The sequence below is a fragment of the Motacilla alba genome, chromosome 2, assembly GCF_015832195.1.
Source record: "Motacilla alba alba isolate MOTALB_02 chromosome 2, Motacilla_alba_V1.0_pri, whole genome shotgun sequence".
Taxonomy (NCBI): domain Eukaryota; kingdom Metazoa; phylum Chordata; class Aves; order Passeriformes; family Motacillidae; genus Motacilla; species Motacilla alba.
Window position 1 is genome coordinate 80,247,407 of NC_052017.1, and position 19,968 is coordinate 80,267,374.

Genomic DNA, 19,968 nt, shown 5'->3' on the forward strand with positions numbered 1-19,968 from the left:
CAAAGCCGCCGCCCCTCGGGGCAGGGCGCGGCGGGGCTGTCCCCGCGGCCTCCCGCCGGCAGGCGGCGCCCGCGGCCCTGAGGCACCGCGCCATTGCCGGGGTTCCTTCCCGTCCGCGCCCGGCAGCCAGCCGGGGGTGACCCGCACACGGCTGCCGGAACGCCACGCTATTTACACATTTCAACAAGCAAAGGCAGCAGCATTCATTGGTTGCAAATTACGTAACTGTGTGAATTGCTACTCAACTCCCATCTGCTGGCTGTGTCTGTCGCTGCCCATGTTTATCAGTGCGCGGCGCGGCCCTGCCCTCCATCTGAGCCGGGGGTCTGTTCTGAGTAGGCGGCCAGTGAGTCGGCGGTCGCGATCGCCCACTGCCGGGATTACAGTCCCCAGTTACTGCTCAGCCCCGCTGACTTTGCTCCTGGTGGCTCTCGTCCGGACAGCCCACCCACCTTGGGATTGTCTTCCCTATTTCTTAAAATTCTAAACAATCATCCGATGCTCACAATGCAACTGATAAATCGTAACTGTCCAGCTACCGGATACTAATTTCAAAAAACAAAAGGCAAATCTCGCCTCATACCCCTCCGCACACCCTGCAGGGCCGGGTGCCGCCCGCTGTGAGGCGGGAGCGCCCTCAGCGAACGCGGCGCCGGGGCCGCCCCTCCGCGGTCACGGGGCTGCGCGGCCCGGCCATGGCGGCTGCCGGCGCCGTGTGGCTCGGCGGGGACCCGGTGAGGCGGCGGGGGCTGCGCGGGGCAGGGCGGCGGGGCCGGCGTGGCGGGGCTGACCCGTGTCTCCTCGCAGGTGGAGTGGGTGCTGTGCCCCTACGACGTCCATCACCGTGTCCCCCGCGCGTCGCTGGAGAGGCACGCGGCGTCCTGCCGGCTCCGCAGGATGGGATACTCCGCCGAGGAGGAGGTGGGAGCGCGGCTCGGGAAGCGGGGCACGGGGCTGGCGCTGCTGCCCTGGGCGCGCCTGGGCTGCCACCACCGCTCTGCGGCCCCGGGCCGGGCCTTGACCGAGCCCTTTGGTCCCGCAGGCCGAGATGTACGACTCCAGCTTTTTCTACGAAAACCTGAAGGTTCCCGCCATCGCCATGGGTGAGCGGCAGCGGGGGCTCCGCCTGACGGGGCGGCACACACGGCTGGGGCTGAGGAGGGACCCCCGGGAGGTGCAGAGGATGAGGGGCGATGGGGAGATCCCGGGGAAGAGACCGAGATGTGGGACTAAGGAGTCCGGGTCCTCACGGTAGCACACCTCCGCTGCCTTGGCAGCTGTAAACTCCCCAAGACCTAAAAATCTTGAGTGTTTCAATCAGTAGCTTAGTCTTCTCAAATTGTAATTTGCAATTTGCCTTAATTTACTGTTTTTATGCTTCTATCACTGTGTAATTCTACTCTGTAGATCGCTTTTATATTTTCGCCCTAAAATCCAAGGAGGATCACTTTTGTCCTCTTAGGAGTTTCTTTTTATGTTCTCAGTCCTCACTCTTGCATCAAATGCAGAAAGTATATTAAAATGAATGCTTAGAAGGTGGGGAAGATGTCTGTCGAATTTGGAGATAAAGCAATGGTACAGAGAGCAATATACATACATTTCTTTTTCCATATCGTTGTAAACCAGAAATACATTTTTTTCCCTTAATTTTCTCCCCTCATTTCAAATATGTAATATATGAAAATTACAATTTTAGTTCAAATGTCCGCTTGTGCATGAATGAAACAATGATGTTCTGCACCATACCATAAGTCTCACAATAGAGGTTGGGGAATAAAGAGTAACCCAATCAAGTACTCAACAACTTGATGTAAAAGTGGTATGATTTGATTTTCTTCTCTGCCTGCAGATAAAGATCTACAGTTTCACATTGTTAAGCAGGCTAGAGCCCAAAGTGCAAAGGAAGGTGCAGGCTACAGTGAAGGTAAGGAGCAAGCAAATACTGATGTGATTTCACCAGCCTCCTGTGGAGAGCTGCCCTTGTCTCCCTCCTTGCTGCTTCCTTCATTCCACTTAGAACTGCTGTGAGGAATTTCACTTCATTTATTTTTAATATTCCTTCCCCTGCACATCTTGGAGCATGATTACTTTCTATACTTGGGGCAAATAGATGAGACACTTTGAGCCTGTTGTGCCCTTATATCTTATTGTTTTCAGGACAGAAAAAAACCAAACAACACGTGTGTTACTATGTTGGACTGGTTCAAGACTGAACTAAGAAGTTGTTTAAGAACTATGCTGGCACATTTGCAAATGCAATGTTGTCCTTTGTCACTGCTCCAAGCTCACTAATTCCTTTACATTTCATTTTTTGATGGGTTTTGTGACCAGACAGGGGACCAGGCTAGGATGGAGTCTTTGAAGGTTCAGATTTAGATCAAGTAGAAAAATAGGGCTCCCTGTAGAATCTGTAGAGCTTTAGTGTATGGTTGAGGAGTTACTGCAACACCTGAAAGAACACTTGCTCTCTGTAGAGTTTGGTTTGTTAAACATATATAGGCAGAAGGGGAAGTAACACTGCAACTTTTCTGACAGTGAAATACAGCAGCACTTGCTTGGACAGCTTTTCATGTTTTGTTTTTCTGGCATAGCAAATAGAGGCTTAATGGACAGTTCCTTGGGAAGATTTCCCAGGATGAGCACTGTGTTTTGAGCATGTCAGGTGCATTGCCTCTGAAGGGAAGTGGCAACTCATTGATTTGACACAACCACATCCAAGTAGAGAAGCAGCAAATAAACCCTTTGCAGAGTGGTTCATTGCAAAGGTGCACCAGTGAGCCACTAGATGCCAGTGTTCACTGCCCAGATTTCCCTGCAAGCTTGCCTTTTTCTCAGGATAACACTAAAACTGGATCGGTGGTTTTCATTGTGACAACTTGGCCTGTTGTAAGATTTGTAAAGGCTTTGGCAACAGAAACAAATGAAAAATAATTTTTCATTGTAAATTTCCTTTTTGACTCACTGTCTCAAAGGAAGAGATTTTCTTTCTTTGTTTTCTTTTTTTCAATTCTAACCATATTTAGAATATTAGCATAGCTACATTGTTGAAAACAAAAATTTGTCTCAATCACAAGTTGTGTAATTCTTCTAAAATCACAAGCATGTAATTATCAGTGCATTTTTATGGACTTCTGTAATGCTGTAAGAACAGTGCATTTTAAAAAGAGACTTCTAGGTTTTGTGTTTAAATTCATTTGTTCATGCTAGAACAGTTCTGGTTTAGGTTCCAAGTACAGTAATGATGAAATTTTGTATTTTAGGTTAGTTTGTAGAGTTACTGTAGTTCCTCTTCTTTGGTGTCTAGTGATAGCAGGATGTGAAAGATTGCCCAGCTTCCATTAAGAGCTGAGTAATCTGGAGAAGCTCTAGGTTTGCTGTTGTTGCATACACCCTTCTTAGGTGTTGGCTCTGCTGTCTGCCTGGAGATGTGTGGGATTGTGTTGGGGGAAGCATGATTATGGAGGTCAGATCAATGGTTGCTGGAAAAATAAAAGTTTTTGATTCAAATGGTGTTTTGCTGGCAATGTCCTAGAGGATTGCATCCTGTATCTTTGTGGAAGTCACTTAACTGCTGTTGCAATGGATTGAGACTGGATTAATTTCTTTGGAGGCATGTGTGTTTTAACTGGGGAATGGGAAAGAAGAGTGTTCAGGCATTGTCTTTGTTTCCATAGCTTTAAGTCAGTTATCTGCTCTGGAGCACTTTGAAAGTGCCTTTGTAGTACTTTTAGCTATAAATTTCTGTGTCAGTCTGTTATAAAAGCTCTGTAGAGAAGGTGACAGGGTGGGTGAGACTGATTTTCACAGTTCTTGGTTATCTAGTCTCCTAGAAGCTTTCATTCTTGTTGGCAGAGCAGGTATTTTGCAGCTAGCACTTTACATAACATTTTAGGAGTAAGATAAATCTACAAGGTAGAGCTGCAGCCTCTCTTCATTTAGCTTGTAAGTCAAGAGCTGAAACTCATGGGAAATTATTGAGGTCATTTCAATCTAATCTAGTACAATTCCTTTGTGGCATATGAAAACTGTATCTGTGTAAGCAATCAAGAGGGTTTTTACAGCCTGAGGGGGGCTTGGGAGGGATCTTTGAGCAGTTTTTATCTTTTCAAATCTTCTTCAAATTAAGAAGATTGGAATTTCTTACAGATACATAGGGGAAGGATGAAAACAGCCTGGGAGTTTACTGCATTGTTTGTTTGTTGAGCTTCTTGATATTTTCCTGCATAGTTATGCTGCTTTACAAGTAACAGCTCTGTGTCCAACCTCCAGGTTCTTACTCATTACTGCCCATAGAAGTTCCTCAAAACCACAAGCGTTTCACCTGTGACCTGACCCAAGCTGACCGCCTTGCTCTTTACGATTACGTTGTTGAGGAGACAAAGAAACAGAGGTCCAGGTCCCAGATAACGGAAAATGACAGTGATCTCTTTGTGGATTTAGCAGCAAAAATCACTCAAGGTTTGAAGAATGATCTGTTGTTGAATTTATGGCTCAGAATTTTCAGTTTGTCCAGTTACATGAGTTTTGTTGCTATCCAAACAGAATTAATTGTGGTTGTTTTTTGGTTTTGGTTTTTTTTTTTTTTTTGGTTTTTTTTTTTTTTGTTTTGTTTTGTTTTGTTTTGTTTTTTTTTTTTTTTGTGGAGACCATACTGTTTTTAAAAGCTACAACAAAGATCAGGGATCAAAAAATGCTAGTTTGGTGTCCTTTATGATGTTTACCTTCTGGGGAAGCCTCAGTGCTCTGTCCTTGGCACACATATTGTGTGTATCTCAGTGGATGGATCTTCTGTCTTTGCTGCAGCTGACTTCAGGTTGCTTAATGTTGCCAGTGTACTGTGCAGCTTGGAACAGTTATTTGCTGTAAGGATGAGATTAAAGATTGCTTAAGAGTAAAAGCTGAACAGGAGAGGTTGGCAGTCATCCAGGTGGAGCTCTTGAGCAACATACTTTGGTGTTGGTCTGGGACCTCTCATTGCTGTTGAGTCATTCCAGTTTGTAACTGTACCAAGTGCAGCAAAAGCATCTGTGTCACCGTGCAGGCCCTGCTGTGCCTAGGAGGTGTGACAGTGCTTGTCATCTATGCAAATAACTTTTTAACAGAATCTGGCTTTCTCATTCTCTGTCTTACTGTAATACTGGCTGTGAAAACATGACTCGTATTTAGAAAGCCTTTGACCAAGTCACAAGCCTGTATATTGGTGTGGATCACAGTTTGGAGACTGAGATCACATAACAGCATTTGCTTGGTGGCTTTTTACTTGGGTGTAAACAGCCAGCAAGAACGTTGGAGGAGGAAGCTTGAGATAAATTCACCATAGTTACTAAATACAGGAAGAACTTGAGAAAGAGCACAATTATGTTATGTTCCTGAACTTACTAGGCCTGCATACCTGCAGATGCTAACATGCTGCTAATGACCGTTTGTTTTACTCCCAATTTTTTGCTAGATGATAGTCAGAAAGGTCCGAAGTCCCATCTTGAAATTCTGGCTGAAATGCGAGATTACAAAAGGCGGCGACAGTCATACAGAGCTAAGAATGTTCATATAACAAAGAAGTCCTACACTGAGGTGGGGGAAAAAAAAAACTATTTTGCACAAAAGTGCTTATTTTATATCAGCATAAACAATTCTATACTTTTTCAAAGACAAATAATGTGTCTTTCTCTGCTTCTTCTGTATCCTGCTTTGTTATTGTTGCAAACTGTAGAGGAATGTTTTTGGTTTGTTGCAGCAAGTTACAAATAATGAGCATTTCCAACTTCTAAGATTTGAATGTGAAAATGTCAGCAAGATATAGCTCACTATCATAAAATGCTGCTATTTAAATTTATGCTCAAACATTTTTCTGCAAATAAGACTTTCCATTCAAACATCTGATGTACAGGGTTTGGGGGAGATTTTTGTGAGGTTAGGGTTTTTTTGAGACGTTTACAGTTTGTTTAGTGCTAGTTCAGGCAGTACCATGACACGTTTGTTTTCAACGTATCTTAATCTCCAGGTGATTCGGGATGTGATTGGTGTGCATATGGAAGAACTCAGCAATCAGTGGCAGGAGGAGAACAGGTTGGATAATGCAGAGATAGGTGAAGGAGGGAAGTCAAAGTCTTCAGGAAGGTATGCCACAGCTGACAGCTTCTTCAGGCATGAAGCAGATTGTAATTTTACCTTACCACCTTCTTCTAATAGCACATAACAACATTATCTGAGTCACATGCATGGTTTATTTTATACTAGTTCTGTTAAGTCTTGCTTGAGAAACTCTGCCTGCATGAAGGATGGAGAAAAATTAATAAGTATCTTTCTTTCAGAGGTAAGTAGGTTAGTTGCAAGTGATTCAGCTGAACAGGTAGTTTCTGGTGGAGCTGGGGGATGAATAGTGCTCCCTCTGTGCCCAAATTTAGCTGGGTACAGAAGGACACTTAGAAATACAAGTACACAATTTCTTACCCTTCCCTACCACATGACATGTGCTAGATATATTACACCTCAGAGTAAAGGTTTCCATAACATAGTAAAGATGGGGAGGCTTTACAGTTCTTACTCCTGCAAATGCTGCTGTGCTAATTGGGAGGGTGTTTTAGCTAAACATATTTCTGCTGTGTCAAGCAACACTGCACACCCTTCCAACTGTTTGTCACTGAAGTAAACATGGAGTCATGACCTAGTGATTGCCTATTTGTGCCTCTTCAGCAGGTCTTTAATAGGAGAATGTTTTCAAAACACGCTAGAAAGTGATACTCTGTTCCCAGCATTAAAATGAAGATGACTGGGTGGCAGAGCACTAGAACAATCTGCCCAGGGAGATCCTGGAGTCTCCCTGTCTAGAGAAATTCAAAACCCACCTGGATGCATTCCTGTGTAACCTGCTCTAGGTGACCCTGCTTTGGCAAGGGGAGGGGATTAGAAGATCTCAAGAGGTCGCTTCCAACCCTAACAATTTGGTGATTCTGTCAGATCAGGACTTGGGTTCTCCAGCTGTAGGTTGCAGCTTAAGGCAGGTGATTGAAGAGTTAAAGATTTGAAGCAAAACAGAGTGAACCCTTCTACTGCCTCCTGTTTCACAAGCAGAGGTGTTAAGGAGCAGTGTTCATAGGAAATAATTGGACTAAATAGAGTGCTGAGATATGTACATGGACTTTGGGCCTCTTTTGGGAGGTATTGTATTTCTTAGAGAGATAGGCTTAATAAAAGATATGTCTTCTGTCTTACGTCAGTAGTATGTCACTATATTACAAAACTGGTACTGGAAACAATGACTGTGAAACTGTTTTTATTGATTAAAATTGCTTAAGTTTATTTTCAGAAGGGAAGACAGGCGGTCAGCTTCGGTGGACTCGCGGCAGTCTGGGGGAAGCAGTAAGGATACAGAGTGCGCGAGACACAGGAGAGACACCAGCAGGAGTCCAAGTAAACGCAGGAGGAGTCGTGAGAGAGGCAAAGACAGAGACTCTCGGAGAAAAAGAGAGAGGTGAGCAGAAACAGTGACAGCTGACTCCTGCTTCCAAATCAGGCAGCTGTAGCCATTTTCTGTTAGAATTTAGTGCAGAGGTTGAGCATGTCTAATCCAGTTAAAAAGCTAGGCTAACCTCATGTGCAGTATGACAAGTCAGTGGTTTGAGGCTACTAATACTAAACAAAACATAGTGTGAGATCACAAACTGTGATCCAGACTTCAGAATTTACTGTCATATCTGAAAGGTGGCACTTTCTGCAGCATGCATGGAGGGCTGCAACAGTACTGTAACAGGCTGTTGATTTTACTCCTTGATCAATATGGTTAAAGGGACAGTATGTTTCTCATCCACAACTAAGTGCCTGTCATGTCTGATGATGATTTCTGCTCTAGTTTGCTCTAGATCTTAATAAATAGTATTATTTGTTTCACTAGTATGCATACATTAACCGTTCCATATTAGATGCTTCAAAACAATGCTGTTGCTCTTCAGTACTTCTGGACATAAAATTCAGCAAAAGAAAACATCTAGGCCACACCTTTTAACACCATCACCAAAGACATATTTACATCTGCAGGACTGCAGGTGTGTGGGACCTGTGTTTGAGCAGACATGAGGACTGTTGTGCAGAAGAAATGCTGCCTTGCCCCTTGTGTTTGGGTAAATGCATTACATAACTGCGTGGATGGCAGTGATGGCTTGTCTCAAAGCTGGCTTCATTACACTGTGATGCCATTCATCCTAAACTAATTGCCACTCTGGCACTGCATGACAAGGCTTGATTAAAGCAGCATGGAAAATAAACTGTCTAAAAGCAGTTTACTTTCATTCCTTAGAGGAGGACATGACTACATTTAATGAGAGCTTTCCATTTTCCAAGGTTTTTTTTTCTCTTCAGACTCTCACTCTGAGCCCAACAGCCCACACAATGTTTATGTTTTTGTTGCAGGGATGAAGACAAGTATTACAGTCATAAAAGAAGAAAGTAGAAACAAGAACCTGATGGTTTTGTTTGTCATCTGTTCAAAACAACTTCCACAAGAACTATTGTTACTGCTGTTTTGCCCAAGAGAGTAAAGGTGTGCACATAATATTGGTGTTGCATCAGACCTGTGCTGCTTGGAGACAAAAAAGTGCTACAGTTTGTCAGGATGGAAGCAGTATATTTCAGATAATGTGTAAATCTGTAATATTTATACATCTGTTAATAAATTATATTGATCTCTCATGTATTTGAGTTATTCTCACAAGTCTGAAGAATAAAATTTATGAGAGGTTGTACTTACTGGCCTTGCTGGCCCGTAAATAGTGGATATAGAACAGAGCTAATCCCTGGAGTCCTGATCAGTTACAAACAGGGAATGCATGAAGAGAGCTCCCCTTCCTACCTAACACTGTTACCTCTAGGTGACATTGCCTACCTACAGCATGTACCAGAGGGCAGATTGCAGAGTTCTCCAGCAGGATAAAACATCTTCTTCAACTGCAGCTGGTGTTAAATGGACAGTAACACAAAAGTTAGCGTTCCCAAGCTCATGCTTGAAGAAAATTCGGATCAATATCATCTGGCAAAGGTGATGAGAATGTAGCTTTCCAAAGAAGCTAGCAGGGAGGCACCAAGGACACCTGGAATATTGCTGAGTACCATATTCAAACAGCAGGTGCATTTCCTTCCAGCGATAACTAGGAAGACTTCCCATCCTGTGGACTAACATACAAATGTTTGTGATACAGGTTGATAAAACAGACTTAAAGCATGTAGATAGATATTAAGGATGTCCAGTTCTGTTAATTCCTCACACAATCTGCTTCAGCAAGGTCACCATCAGCCAAGCTTCTTGCCTCAACAACTATAAGAGAACAAGATCCATCTTTCCTAAAATACTTTAATACTTTTGTTTGTTTTATGTGCCAAGAGAGGGCACTTCATGTTGCTCCTGTCTAGTAGCCTCTAGTATCCTCTTTCATACCTCAGTTATTTCTGCAATTAAGTGTGATTATCTGTGAGTAAATATTTGGTGTAGTTTTGATGGATTCAGGCTTCTATATCTGCTACAGCAGTCTAACCAAACAACTCTGTGTCAGGTATTCCTTGCCTAGGTGACAGATGTGGTAGCTTTACCTGTCAGAAAACAAAATATATTTTAAAACATCTTTATTTAGTCAAGTTTATCCAAAAATGAAAAAAGGTATTTAAATTCTGAAAGGGTTCTAATTAAGAGGGAAAACAATATGGAACCACTGTAGTCCTTGCATTCGTTTTGTCTACCAGCTGAGCCACAGGGTTCTCATTAAGTTCTTTCTGGTAAAACAGTTTAAATAGAGCATGTCCAGGCAGACAAGGTAGTCCGAGGACCAGCTGTATTTGTGCCAGAGTCGAAGTCAGAGCTACCAGAAACATAATGAGAAATGCTCCAGTTACAGCTGCCTACAGCTGCCCTGGCTTAACTCAATTCCATGTTTTACTTAATCAGTTATCAATCAGTAGGAAGCTCAGTAACAAAACAACTTTAGCTCAATTCAATATAAGCAGATGAGTGAAGGCATCGCACCCTAGGGGTGGCCATCAGTATCTGAGAGGCTGGAGAACAATATAACCATGGATTGTTCAATGAACATGCCCTGAAGGGCCATCTCAAGAGCAGGACAAAGAAAAGGAAACGCCAGAGAAGAGGATCATGTTGTTCTGAAATGTGCAAATTATGGTACTTTGAACACAAATTATTTTCTTGAACTTATTTATTCCTTCTTTTATTTTTCCTCTCACCTCATGCTGAAGAGTAAAGTTGATCAATAAAATATGAAGGAGTATGGCAGGAAGTGTCTGATCAGCACCATGCCAGAGTGTTTGTCCCTGGAAAGGAATAAACCAAAATTTTTGAAATGGCACTTTCACATAGTAAATCCTAGTGTGTTGGAAAAGATACAATTTAGGGCTATATGAAATGCAAGAAGACAGCATATGGAGTTTGCATGGCAATGTTTTTCGGGGGGGCAGGTAGGGGTCACAGAAGTGCCTTCTGTGAGCTTCTGAGAGAAGCTTCCCCCATGTTCTAGAGAGCCAATGCCAGACAGCTCCAGGACAGCTGGCCAGGGCTGAGCCCAGCAGCGATGGTGGTAGCGCCTCTGAGGTTGTGTCAGCCCACCATGCACAGAAAGAACAGTTCCAGAGAGATGGTGGGAACAGTTAAGTATCTGTATGCAAACATGCTACACAGGTAACAGGTGGAGTACAAGCCTGTTACAGATCTTTTTTAATTGGTGTAAGTGCATTTTGTGTGACCTATGTGTGACTATGGATACAATGAGAGAACTCCCAGCCTCTTTCTCTGATCTAAGATCTATGTTCAATCAAAGAAACAGCCCAGAAGATGCTGCTGGTTCCAGAAGCAGGAATATGCAGATGTTACAAGCCTGTATATAATAGCTTCCTCCAGGGAAAATTATACCACCCTACAGAGACTTCAGTATTTCAGAGAAAGATGGATAAATAACAATTTATCTTTTAACAGTGCAAACGCTAAAGTTGTCAAAAAATAACTCTGCATATTTTTGATACAATCTCAGTCAATCCTTACTCCTGTCATCACGGCTATGCGCAAAAGAAAATGGACTATTCACCTGAAATTAAAGGCTTATGGAGAACCCAGGGGCAATTGATACATTAAAATTCTTTGCACAGATTTTTACTTACGCTTGTTCTTTAATTCCATCGAGGAATGCATTAATTTCTGTCTCTGATATCTCTCCATCAATACTGGCCAAATACGAATAAAGAAACGAGAATGTTTCGAAGGGAATTCGAGCTGCTCCGCCTTCTGGGTCTCTTGTTAGGATCTCACAGGCCTGTTTCATTGAACTCAGTAAGGACTGCAGGGGATTCCAGCAAGAAATGAAAGGAAAAGTATCAGAGCCATGAACATCCTTGCACATCATGGCAAAATCCACATTGTAAGCCATTAAAAGGGAGGGTAAATGAGATGAAGGTGTTACCATCATTGCCTGGCTTTAAACTCCAAATTTACTCTCTAGTGCAGGTCCAAGGATAGAAACAAAAATGCAGTTCTAGTAGAGACAGGAGTAAAAAATACCAGAATCTTGTGATGGTTAAAGATTGCTTAGGGTAATCTCTCTCCTTTAGGACCAAGTTGCTCTGTTCTGCTACTGTAAAAGCTCCAACATCACTGTATCTAGTAAAAGATCTTCTTGTGTGTGTATATTACCTCAATGGTTCTAAATGAATTCTCAGCAGCAGTTAAGACAGATAAGTCTACAACCCCCAGAAAATAAATATAGGTTTGGTGATTTTATTATGATATTCTATTATATAATTTTTAGATTATATTTTGGCTATTTACTGTTTCCCCTATCTCTATGCAAGTTCCATTTTAATAGGCAGTAGAAAAAGCACTGAGGCAAAAAGCATTTAAAGAATATTTCAGTTTAGTAAAAGGCCAATAACATCTGAGTTACCTTTAAAACACATGCCTCAAATTATTAGTTCCAAATATATTTTGAAAAAATTCTTCCTTTAATATGGTGTTGACAATCCAGTGCCCTATGCATGCTGAGCTGTATCAGGAAAAGTGTGGAAAAATTCAGCATTGAGTTTCATTCGGTCAAAGAATGAACTGGATGCCATTAAAGAAACAAACAAGTAAAACCACATGCACCATATATATCCAAAATATAAAAGGACAAAACCAAACCCACACAGGCTTTCTTTAACTTAAGTCTTATTATTTTTCACTGCAACTTTTTTCAAAATTTACTCTTACGTTTTCATTAACAAGCAAGCAATGTCTATGTAAAAAGACAGTATTTCCTAACAGTAGAATAGCAATACTTAAATAAATTATCTGTTTAAGAACACAGGCCAGAGAAGTGTCATCTTATAATCCTTTAACTGTTTTACTTAATGTATCTCCTCCCCTGGAAGGCTTCTCAGGGAAAAGAGAGGCAGCTGACTCTATGTTGGCCAACTCTACATTTTGCATTTGGCGACCCCTCTACTGCCCTTTCTGGTCCTGCCACCCCAAACTGCCACAGTCTCTCTCTCACAATACAGCAAAGTTATTCATATCCATTTTGCCAACTTTGAAAGACAATTTAACCTGTATGGTCGTTTCTCCTTTTGTAAAGGCTTTTGTAAAAATGCATTGATGCTTTAAAAAAAGATACTGCAAACTGGTGCTCTTAAGAAGTTCATATTTTTCTACTCTTGTATCTCAACCGTGACCCTGTTTGACTGTGAACACAATTTACAGCTGCAGGAAATGAATATAAATTTCTCGTGTATGTCTTTCTCTCTTGTTTAGGAAACTGAGATCTAGGTTTCATTATGTAGTACTGAAATCAAATAATTCACTTAATATCCAAAAGGATGGTGAGATGGTGAAATTCAGTCTGTCTAGCTCCATCAGAATGATGTTCCTGTGACTCCATTTTTGGTTTTGGTTTATTTGGTGTTTTTTTGCAGGAGAGGGGTTGTTGTTTTTTAGATAAGTAATGCTGCTGTTAATATTTTCAAATGAAGAAAAGACCCAAATGACAAGATCATTTTGGGAGGGAGACTGGAATCAAGACATACCAATTTGAAATAAAGACAGACATATGGACAGACAGATGGATAGACAGACAGACAATTGCACAGTTGCATCGCCAGGCCAGGTTAACATTCAGGGCTTCCAGATACTGCAACATTCACAAAATATTATTTCACATATATTTTCTTTTTAGTACCTCTTCTTCCCTACTGTAGAAATCATTAGAAGTATTATACTTATAAGAACATCAGCTTAATGCATTTTATAATCTTTCATTCTGTTGAAATGCTCTGTGGAGATTTTATTACTGACATTAAAAGAATTAAGTGCAGCTGTAGTAACATTAAGTGCTGCTGAGAAAATTTAATTTGCTACACAATCAATTAAAAATTGGTTCTTTAATTTCTCCCTTCAGTTCTCCTTCATGGACATTTACACTGATGCCGTCAGCATCATTCCTCCATCATCCTCTCTCACACAGTACAAGCTCCCTGCAGACACACTTGTTCTTCTACCGAGGACTTAGCCATCCTTCTGGTTAAGTTCCCCGGACCAAAATCTGATAATGAACATAAGTAAACACGCAAGCCACTTTACCAGCTGCTGCAAAAGCAATCACCATTCCCCAAATCCATCTGCATCAATTGTTCTGTGGTCTATCTTGTATATGGATCCTAGGCAACCACTTGTGTTTGGACATGAGGGCTCCGGCTGTGAACGTACCCCACCAAGCACGCTGCACCCAAGTGCCAGAAACTTCATCCATTCCACCTGCTCGCCAAAACTGTCCAATTGCAGAATAGCTTCCAGCTGCTCCTCTGGCAAGCCCAAATGCTTCCATTTTTCCCTCAGTTCTGCAATGGTCACCATGCCTTTGGAAGAAAGCTTTGAACAAAATAATGGTACCACAATAAGAATTCCAAAACCCAAAGAATTTAAGAACACAGTGTCTCCCCAAAATACTTCAAATACTTGACAGTCTCTCTCCCCAGTCATCCCCAACACATCAGCATTCCTCAACAGCATTGTGCATTTGATAAAGAACAGCTTGTACCTGTTTGTGCAAGACCTTAAGAAGTCCTGGGGTCAAACCAGCATCTTTTTTCCCTGCTGCTAATGGCATTTCGAGCCTCTCCTTCACAGGAAGGGGTTCACCTTTAGATAAGGCTGAAAAATACCTAAGTGAATGGGAAGAGCAACACACCTCAATGCCCATGGCCATTACAAACTGCACAGAAGTAAATGCTCTTACAGTTCAGTGTAAGAACCTGCAGGCTCCCCCACAGGAGCAGCAGCATGTGGTAAGCTGCCCACATGCACAACTCCCATATTCCTGTGCCCAAAACCCACAATCTTTAGACTTTACTTGCTCCTTTTCATTACACCCTAATAATTCTTAAGGTATTTAACTTATTTTGTGCATGATACATTCAGCTCTTTTGATTGATGAACCTGAGGACTTATCTGTTTAACATTCCCCTTGTGCACTACCCAAAATGTACATCTGCCTATTCACATTGCAACTCTCTTCTCAGCATTTCTTCTATTTCTGTCCACTCCAAAATAAAATTTAAGAGCAGAGCATAAAGGGCATTGGATGCACATCCTTTTAATTATAAGGCTGTCAACCTTAAGAGCTGCCTCTGCCTCAACTGGCCAGCAAACTGAATTGTGCAAGGAAAACTCAGTTCTCATTCAGGTGCATCTACTTTACAAGTTTCTCCACTTGTCCTGCGTCATCTGCCCTGGTCATCCCTGTCCATGTCCAGGCTATCCCACGCTGTGCAAATACCTGCTAAAATACACAGCAGGCAGCACTCCAGAACTGAATTAGCGTGACTATAGAAATAGATGCACAGCATGCATGCACAGATAACACCCGGGCTATTTTTCAGCCAGATCCAGTTCCTCATCTGATTATTCACAGGCACAAGCACTACAACATCAGCAGTATGAGGGAAGCCACAGCTTTGCTCTTCGTTGCATGCTCCCAGGGACAGATCTTGCTCTGCTCTCCCTCTGTTCACGGGAGAATGCTCCAGAAAGAGGGGCTGCAATCGGCAGCAGCCGCCTCCCACCTGCGGGGCTCCCCCGCCGAGCTGTGCAGTGTTTAGGAGAGACCGGGGCTGGCCGCTGGCGTGGCCTTGCCAGTGCCGGGCTGCCCCTGCTCTCGCTGGCCCCAGGTAGCCGCACCTCACCTCCACCACGTTCCTAAGAAAGGCCACACCATTTTAAGGTGGTCCTGCTGGCTTTCTCCAACACTGCAGTGGTAACAATTCAGCTTCAGATTATTTTCTTTGTACCAGACAAGCCGGACTCTAGCCTGGCTTCTGCTAACAGCCTCCCCTCCCTCACACCTTACAGACGTTTTCCAATCCCCCCAGCTGAGAACATCTCACAGATACCTTTCAAGAGCTTGCCCACACAAACCATAGGCCAGGAAAAAATTATAGTGAGCAGTTGAGTAAAAGAAAAAAAAATGTGAAAGGAGATACATTTAAACATCTAAATCAACTTTATGGCAAGAGATTTATTATGCAGATTATCACTTTAAAGGTGCAATTTTTCAGGCACTTTTCCCAGAAAGAAAGAAGAGAAAGCTAACCAGGCTTAAGAATTAGAAAGCTAATGTCTATTTTTTTCCTTTAAATTCCAAGGACTGAATCTCAGATGAGAGAAGAAAAATTAAACCAAAAGGAAAAAGAGTTTGTCTTTCAGGTAGAAAAACTAATAACAGAAAGCAAATTAAGATGCATTTTTCTGTATAGAAATCCAGCTATTTCAGAAGTAAGCCAGCTCTAAACCTCAAGGAAACAGAAAATAAATAAAATACCACACTATTTTTAAAAGGCTTGCATGCTGCATTAATACACAGAAGCGTATATGCAATGTATATGCTGATGCAATATTCAAAGCTACGTCCACTATACAATAAAGACGAGAGGGAGGTTTTGAGGGTCCATATGTAGAGCTCTCTGTTGTTAGGTGAACATCATACTTACGCAGCAGCCCACTGCAAAACGTCAAAAGGCTGAGTCCTAATAGCAGCTTTAGTAAATTGCTTCAGAATATCGGGTAGCTCCGGGGGGATTTTGATCTGCTGAGCACAGAACATGGTTTCTCGAAGAGGCATGGTGTCCACTCACAAGGACCTGAAAGAAATAAAACAGCAGTTCACAGATGCAGAATGTGAATGTAAAACTGTGTGTGCACATGGGAGTGAACAGTGCCTGTCCCCAGATTCCCTCCTGTCCTACTTGATAGCTGGGGCTTCTGGAGCGCTGACAGACTTGGAAGGGTAAACAGACAAGTTCTGTGTGGCTCTAGGCTCTAAAACCTTTGTGGCTATACCAAGTAAAACATGGCAGCTTGGGCACCAATCACAGCGGAGTGAGGAAAACTACTTTTTTAACAGGTGACTTCAGATAGTTTTAAACTGATTTTTCTCCTCAAACCTACCACAACAAAAATTTGTAAAGTGGGCAGTCCGGACAAGTCACACCACACATGCCAACATGAAAGGTACCTACATTGACAACTCACTACTGCATGCCAAGGAAAATCTTGGCATTTTTGTACAGATGCCAGAGTATGCAGATGACCAAGTCTGTACTGTGTTTATGAATTCAAAAATTCTGTAGCAAAAAGTTACTAATTTGTGCTCATGACAGATTTTACATCAAACAATTACAGTGACAAACAAAACATTCATGTGTGCAGCAAGCATATCACACTTTGCTCATACAGCTCTACAGGTGTGTCTGTCTCATTCAGGATGTAACTCATTTGTTGCAAGGAATCCTGTTCCCCAGGATCCAAAGGAAGGGTCAGAGACAGGCTACTGTATGGTCCTTCTCCCATAGCAATAGAGCACACTTAGTGGGAAACTCTCCTCATCATTTCCAGGACAAACTATGGCATGCTTAAGTTGATTTAGCAACAAGAACCTAAAATGGTTATTTGCAGAAAGGAGAAGCAGTAAAAGCAACAGCATTAAGAAAGGAATCAATGTAACAGAATTCCCTATCCCTTTAGACTTTTTAAAGATAAGACTACCTGGCAGGTAGCTTTCTCACATGAATTTTCCTGTAGCGGAAAAGAAAAAAATTAAAAGTCAGCGATAGAGCAATGGAACTGCTGTGACTCGAGGCTCCTTTGAGGATCAAACCATATTTAGAACTTTATTTATGGAGAAATGCAGACAGGATACAGCATTCTCATCACTCCAATGCGGCCAATTTGCATCAGGAACAGACTTCAAAGTGCACATTAAATTACCACATCGGTCACGTGCTTTCAGTAATGATTCAAAAACACAGCTCTAGCTAAGGAACTGAAGCCAAAGGCAAAAAAGCTGAGGATTTCAGGACAACAGAAAAACTCTGAGGAAGGAATACAGCTGTGTGTGCATGTACCTTTGGGAAGTAGTCAAATAAAAGAACAAAAATAAAATCAGAAAAAAAAATGCAGCTGCTTTTCTACAGTAAGCCATTAGTCACAGAGTCTCACAGAGGTGGCCAGAGACTTCTTGGAGGTCAGCTGGTGTGACCCCCTGCACAACCTATGCGCAGGGTGCCAAAGACCCATGTCCAGGTGTGTTCCAAGAATCTCCAAGGATGGAGACTCCATACACCCCTGGGCAACCTGTGCCAGTGCTCGGTCTCCCTCACAGGAAAAAAAGGTTTTTTGCTTTTCGGAGGGAACCTGCTCTACATCTATACACACACACCTCTAATGGTCAAAGAAAAGCACAGCTAAGTCATGCAGCCTCTGCACCCCTTCACGACGGGTTACTCTCGCTAGAGACAAAGATCAGCTCATCACTTTCAATTCCTGTTAGCTCTAATTTTCTATTTTTTTTTTTTCCTTCCATGCACCCCAAGCCAGCCCCAGGTGTTCAGGAAACAAGGCCAAGGCGTGTCCGCATACAGATGGGACTAGACGAGCGGACGGGTGCCCGCGGCCCATATGCCCCGAGCTGTGGGGAGCCACCGCCGGCGGGCAGCGGCCCCAGCGCGGCCCCTCGCAGGCCGGAGGGAGCCCCAGGGCCACCCACGGCCCCGACACTCCCGCGGCGGCCGCGGCCCCTCACCTGCCCCGCTCCGCGGCCCCGCTGCCCCGGCAACGCGGAGGGACGGGCCGGGCGGGCGCTGGGCGGGGGAAACCTTAATGGCGGAGCTTTAAAGGGCAAGAGCAGCCCCTACTATGTACGAACGTTCGAAAAGGCCCAAACCATTGATGAGTGGACTGAGCCTACCATTCGTAAAGTCACAAATGCAGCCTGCAACATGGGTCGGAGTAGGCTGGAGGGTACAGCGGCTGGACATGAGCCAGCAGTGGGCCCAGGAGGCCAAAAAGGCCCAGTGGCATCCCGGCCTGGAACAGCAGTGGTGATTCTTCCCCTGTACACGGCCCTGGTGAGGCTACACCTCGAATCCTGTGTCCTCTCAATTCAGGGAGGAACTGGAGGGTGCTGGCGGGTGTGGGAAGGGTGACAAAGCTAGACAAGGGCCTGGAGCACAAGTCCTGTGAGGAACAGCTGGGGAAGGTGGGGTTGTTTAGCCTGGAGAAGAAGAGTCTCAAGGGTAACCTTGAGACTCTACACTGCATGAAAGGAGGCTGTAGGCAGGTGAGTGTTGGCATTCATGCACTCTACAACTGCATGAAAGGAGGCTGTAGGCAGGTGAGTGTTGGCATCTTCTCCCAAGCAACCAGTGACAGAGTAAGACAGCACAGTCTTTAAGCTGTGGCAGGGGACATTAAGGCATTTAGGTTGGACATTAAGAAGAATTTCTTCACAGAAGGGGCAATTAGACAGTGGAAGGGTCGATCCAGGGAGGCAGTAGAATCACCATCCCTGGTGGTGTTTAAGGAAAGACTGCATGTGGCACTTAGTGCCATGGTCCAATTGCTAGGGTGGTGTTCAGTCATAGGCTAGTCTTGATCTCAGACGTCTTTTCCAACTTGATTGATTCTGTGAACATCTTAGCCCCATATAGTTGGCAGAGCCCATGGCTGGGAGGCTGGTTCCTGCAGGTGCCTGGGTTCCCTGTAGCCTGCTGGTCCCTGCATGTCCCCTGGCCACAAGGATGCTCTACTGGGTGAGCAGTGTTAGGGTGGCATGTCCATCTTGCCTTTGGTATCCTCACACCTCCTTTCCTGGCTTGGATGAAATGTGGAGAAATGCTGAATAAGCTGAAAAAGAGACAGGGCAATGTATCCCCAAAAATTCCCTCTACTCGCAGCAGCTGCTGGTTCCAAGGACAGCTCAGCCACAATCAACCTCTGCTGGTCAGGCTCCACAGTCCTGGACATTCAGGATAACAGCACCACTGAGAGTCTGCCACCATGGAGAGCAGCACAGCCAGTGCCAGGTGCTTCTCAGCACCTGCTGGTCCAAATTGACACCATGAGGCAGTGTGGGCTCTTCCACTGCTCCAGAATGTGAGGAACCAAAGTGCCCTCTCTGCCACAAAGTCTTCTTTCCACTGCAGATAAAAACAGCACCAGAGGTAACATGACTGGCATCCTCTGTAAAGACACCAGTACATCTCTTGGTTACAAAGCAATACCTCTCCTGTACCTTCTAAAATGGACTGTACATCGCCTGAGCACTCAAATAAACTTGGTAATAGGATTATTCACTTCAGAAAGCCTTCTCAAGCCATTGCTCCAAAGAAACTTGCGTGCTACATGCTCAAAACAGGGCAAGCAGCTAGCTTGGCCAAGCAGCAGAAGCACACAAACTTATCTGAAGCCAGGCCTTTTTAATCCACATTATGTCCCCGCTGATGAACATGCAAGGCCATGCAGGACAAAGACAAAATGGTGGGCTCTGGAAAGCAATAAGCACACATTTTATCAACTGTTTAATCTTTCACAGAACAGGAATACTTAGCATAAACTACAGGCTAATTATTTGGCCTCAAAATACTTTGCATTCCTGTAACTAATAAAAACAGCAA

General features: G+C 43.6%; 2 protein-coding genes across 7 annotated transcripts; one reads left to right on the forward strand and one right to left on the reverse strand.

Moving 5' to 3' along the window:
• Positions 1 to 558: 558 nt before the first annotated feature.
• SNRNP48 (small nuclear ribonucleoprotein U11/U12 subunit 48) lies at positions 559 to 8,685 on the forward strand. 3 transcript variants are annotated; one of them, XM_038129356.1, is made up of 9 exons: positions 559 to 734; positions 808 to 921; positions 1,043 to 1,103; positions 1,850 to 1,924; positions 4,270 to 4,458; positions 5,450 to 5,571; positions 6,002 to 6,117; positions 7,296 to 7,471; positions 8,407 to 8,685. In XM_038129356.1, the coding sequence occupies exons 1-9, from the start codon at positions 696 to 698 to the stop codon at positions 8,532 to 8,534; spliced, it is 1,020 nt and encodes a 339-aa protein (XP_037985284.1). In that variant the 5' UTR covers positions 559 to 695; the 3' UTR covers positions 8,535 to 8,685. The 3 variants fall into 3 exon arrangements, with proteins under 3 accessions (XP_037985284.1, XP_037985285.1, XP_037985286.1); XM_038129357.1 differs by having other exon boundaries at positions 7,307 to 7,471; XM_038129358.1 differs by having other exon boundaries at positions 7,310 to 7,471.
• Positions 8,686 to 8,837: 152 nt separating this feature from the next.
• ROPN1L (rhophilin associated tail protein 1 like) lies at positions 8,838 to 18,153 on the reverse strand. 4 transcript variants are annotated; one of them, XM_038129360.1, is made up of 7 exons: positions 18,096 to 18,153; positions 16,006 to 16,155; positions 14,058 to 14,181; positions 13,727 to 13,888; positions 11,152 to 11,327; positions 10,225 to 10,311; positions 8,838 to 9,165 (listed from the first exon to the last, which is right to left on the reverse strand). In XM_038129360.1, exons 2-6 carry the CDS (start codon positions 16,134 to 16,136, stop codon positions 10,248 to 10,250), a joined length of 657 nt encoding a protein of 218 aa, XP_037985288.1. In that variant the 5' UTR covers positions 16,137 to 16,155; positions 18,096 to 18,153; the 3' UTR covers positions 8,838 to 9,165; positions 10,225 to 10,247. The 4 variants fall into 4 exon arrangements, with proteins under 4 accessions (XP_037985288.1, XP_037985290.1, XP_037985289.1 ...); XM_038129362.1 differs by having other exon boundaries at positions 8,838 to 9,579; XM_038129361.1 differs by having other exon boundaries at positions 8,838 to 10,143.
• Between the last annotated feature and the right edge of the window lie 1,815 nt (positions 18,154 to 19,968).

Excerpts from the sequence above, each read along its gene's own strand:
- ROPN1L (XM_038129360.1), bottom strand. The coding sequence starts at position 16,136 with ATGCCTCTTCGAGAAACCATGTTCTGTGCTCAGCAGATCAAAATCCCC. Across the intron at positions 14,182-16,005 it reads GTTTTGCAGTGGGCTGCTGC|GTATTTTTCAGCCTTATCTA; the intron begins GTAAGTATGATG and ends CCATTCACTTAG. Across the intron at positions 10,312-11,151 it reads GATGGAATTAAAGAACAAGC|GGACAAACACTCTGGCATGG; the intron begins GTAAGTAAAAAT and ends ATTCCTTTCCAG.
- SNRNP48 (XM_038129356.1), top strand. The coding sequence starts at position 696 with ATGGCGGCTGCCGGCGCCGTGTGGCTCGGCGGGGACCCG. Across the intron at positions 1,925-4,269 it reads AGGTGCAGGCTACAGTGAAG|GTTCTTACTCATTACTGCCC; the intron begins GTAAGGAGCAAG and ends TCCAACCTCCAG. Across the intron at positions 5,572-6,001 it reads CAAAGAAGTCCTACACTGAG|GTGATTCGGGATGTGATTGG; the intron begins GTGGGGGAAAAA and ends CTTAATCTCCAG.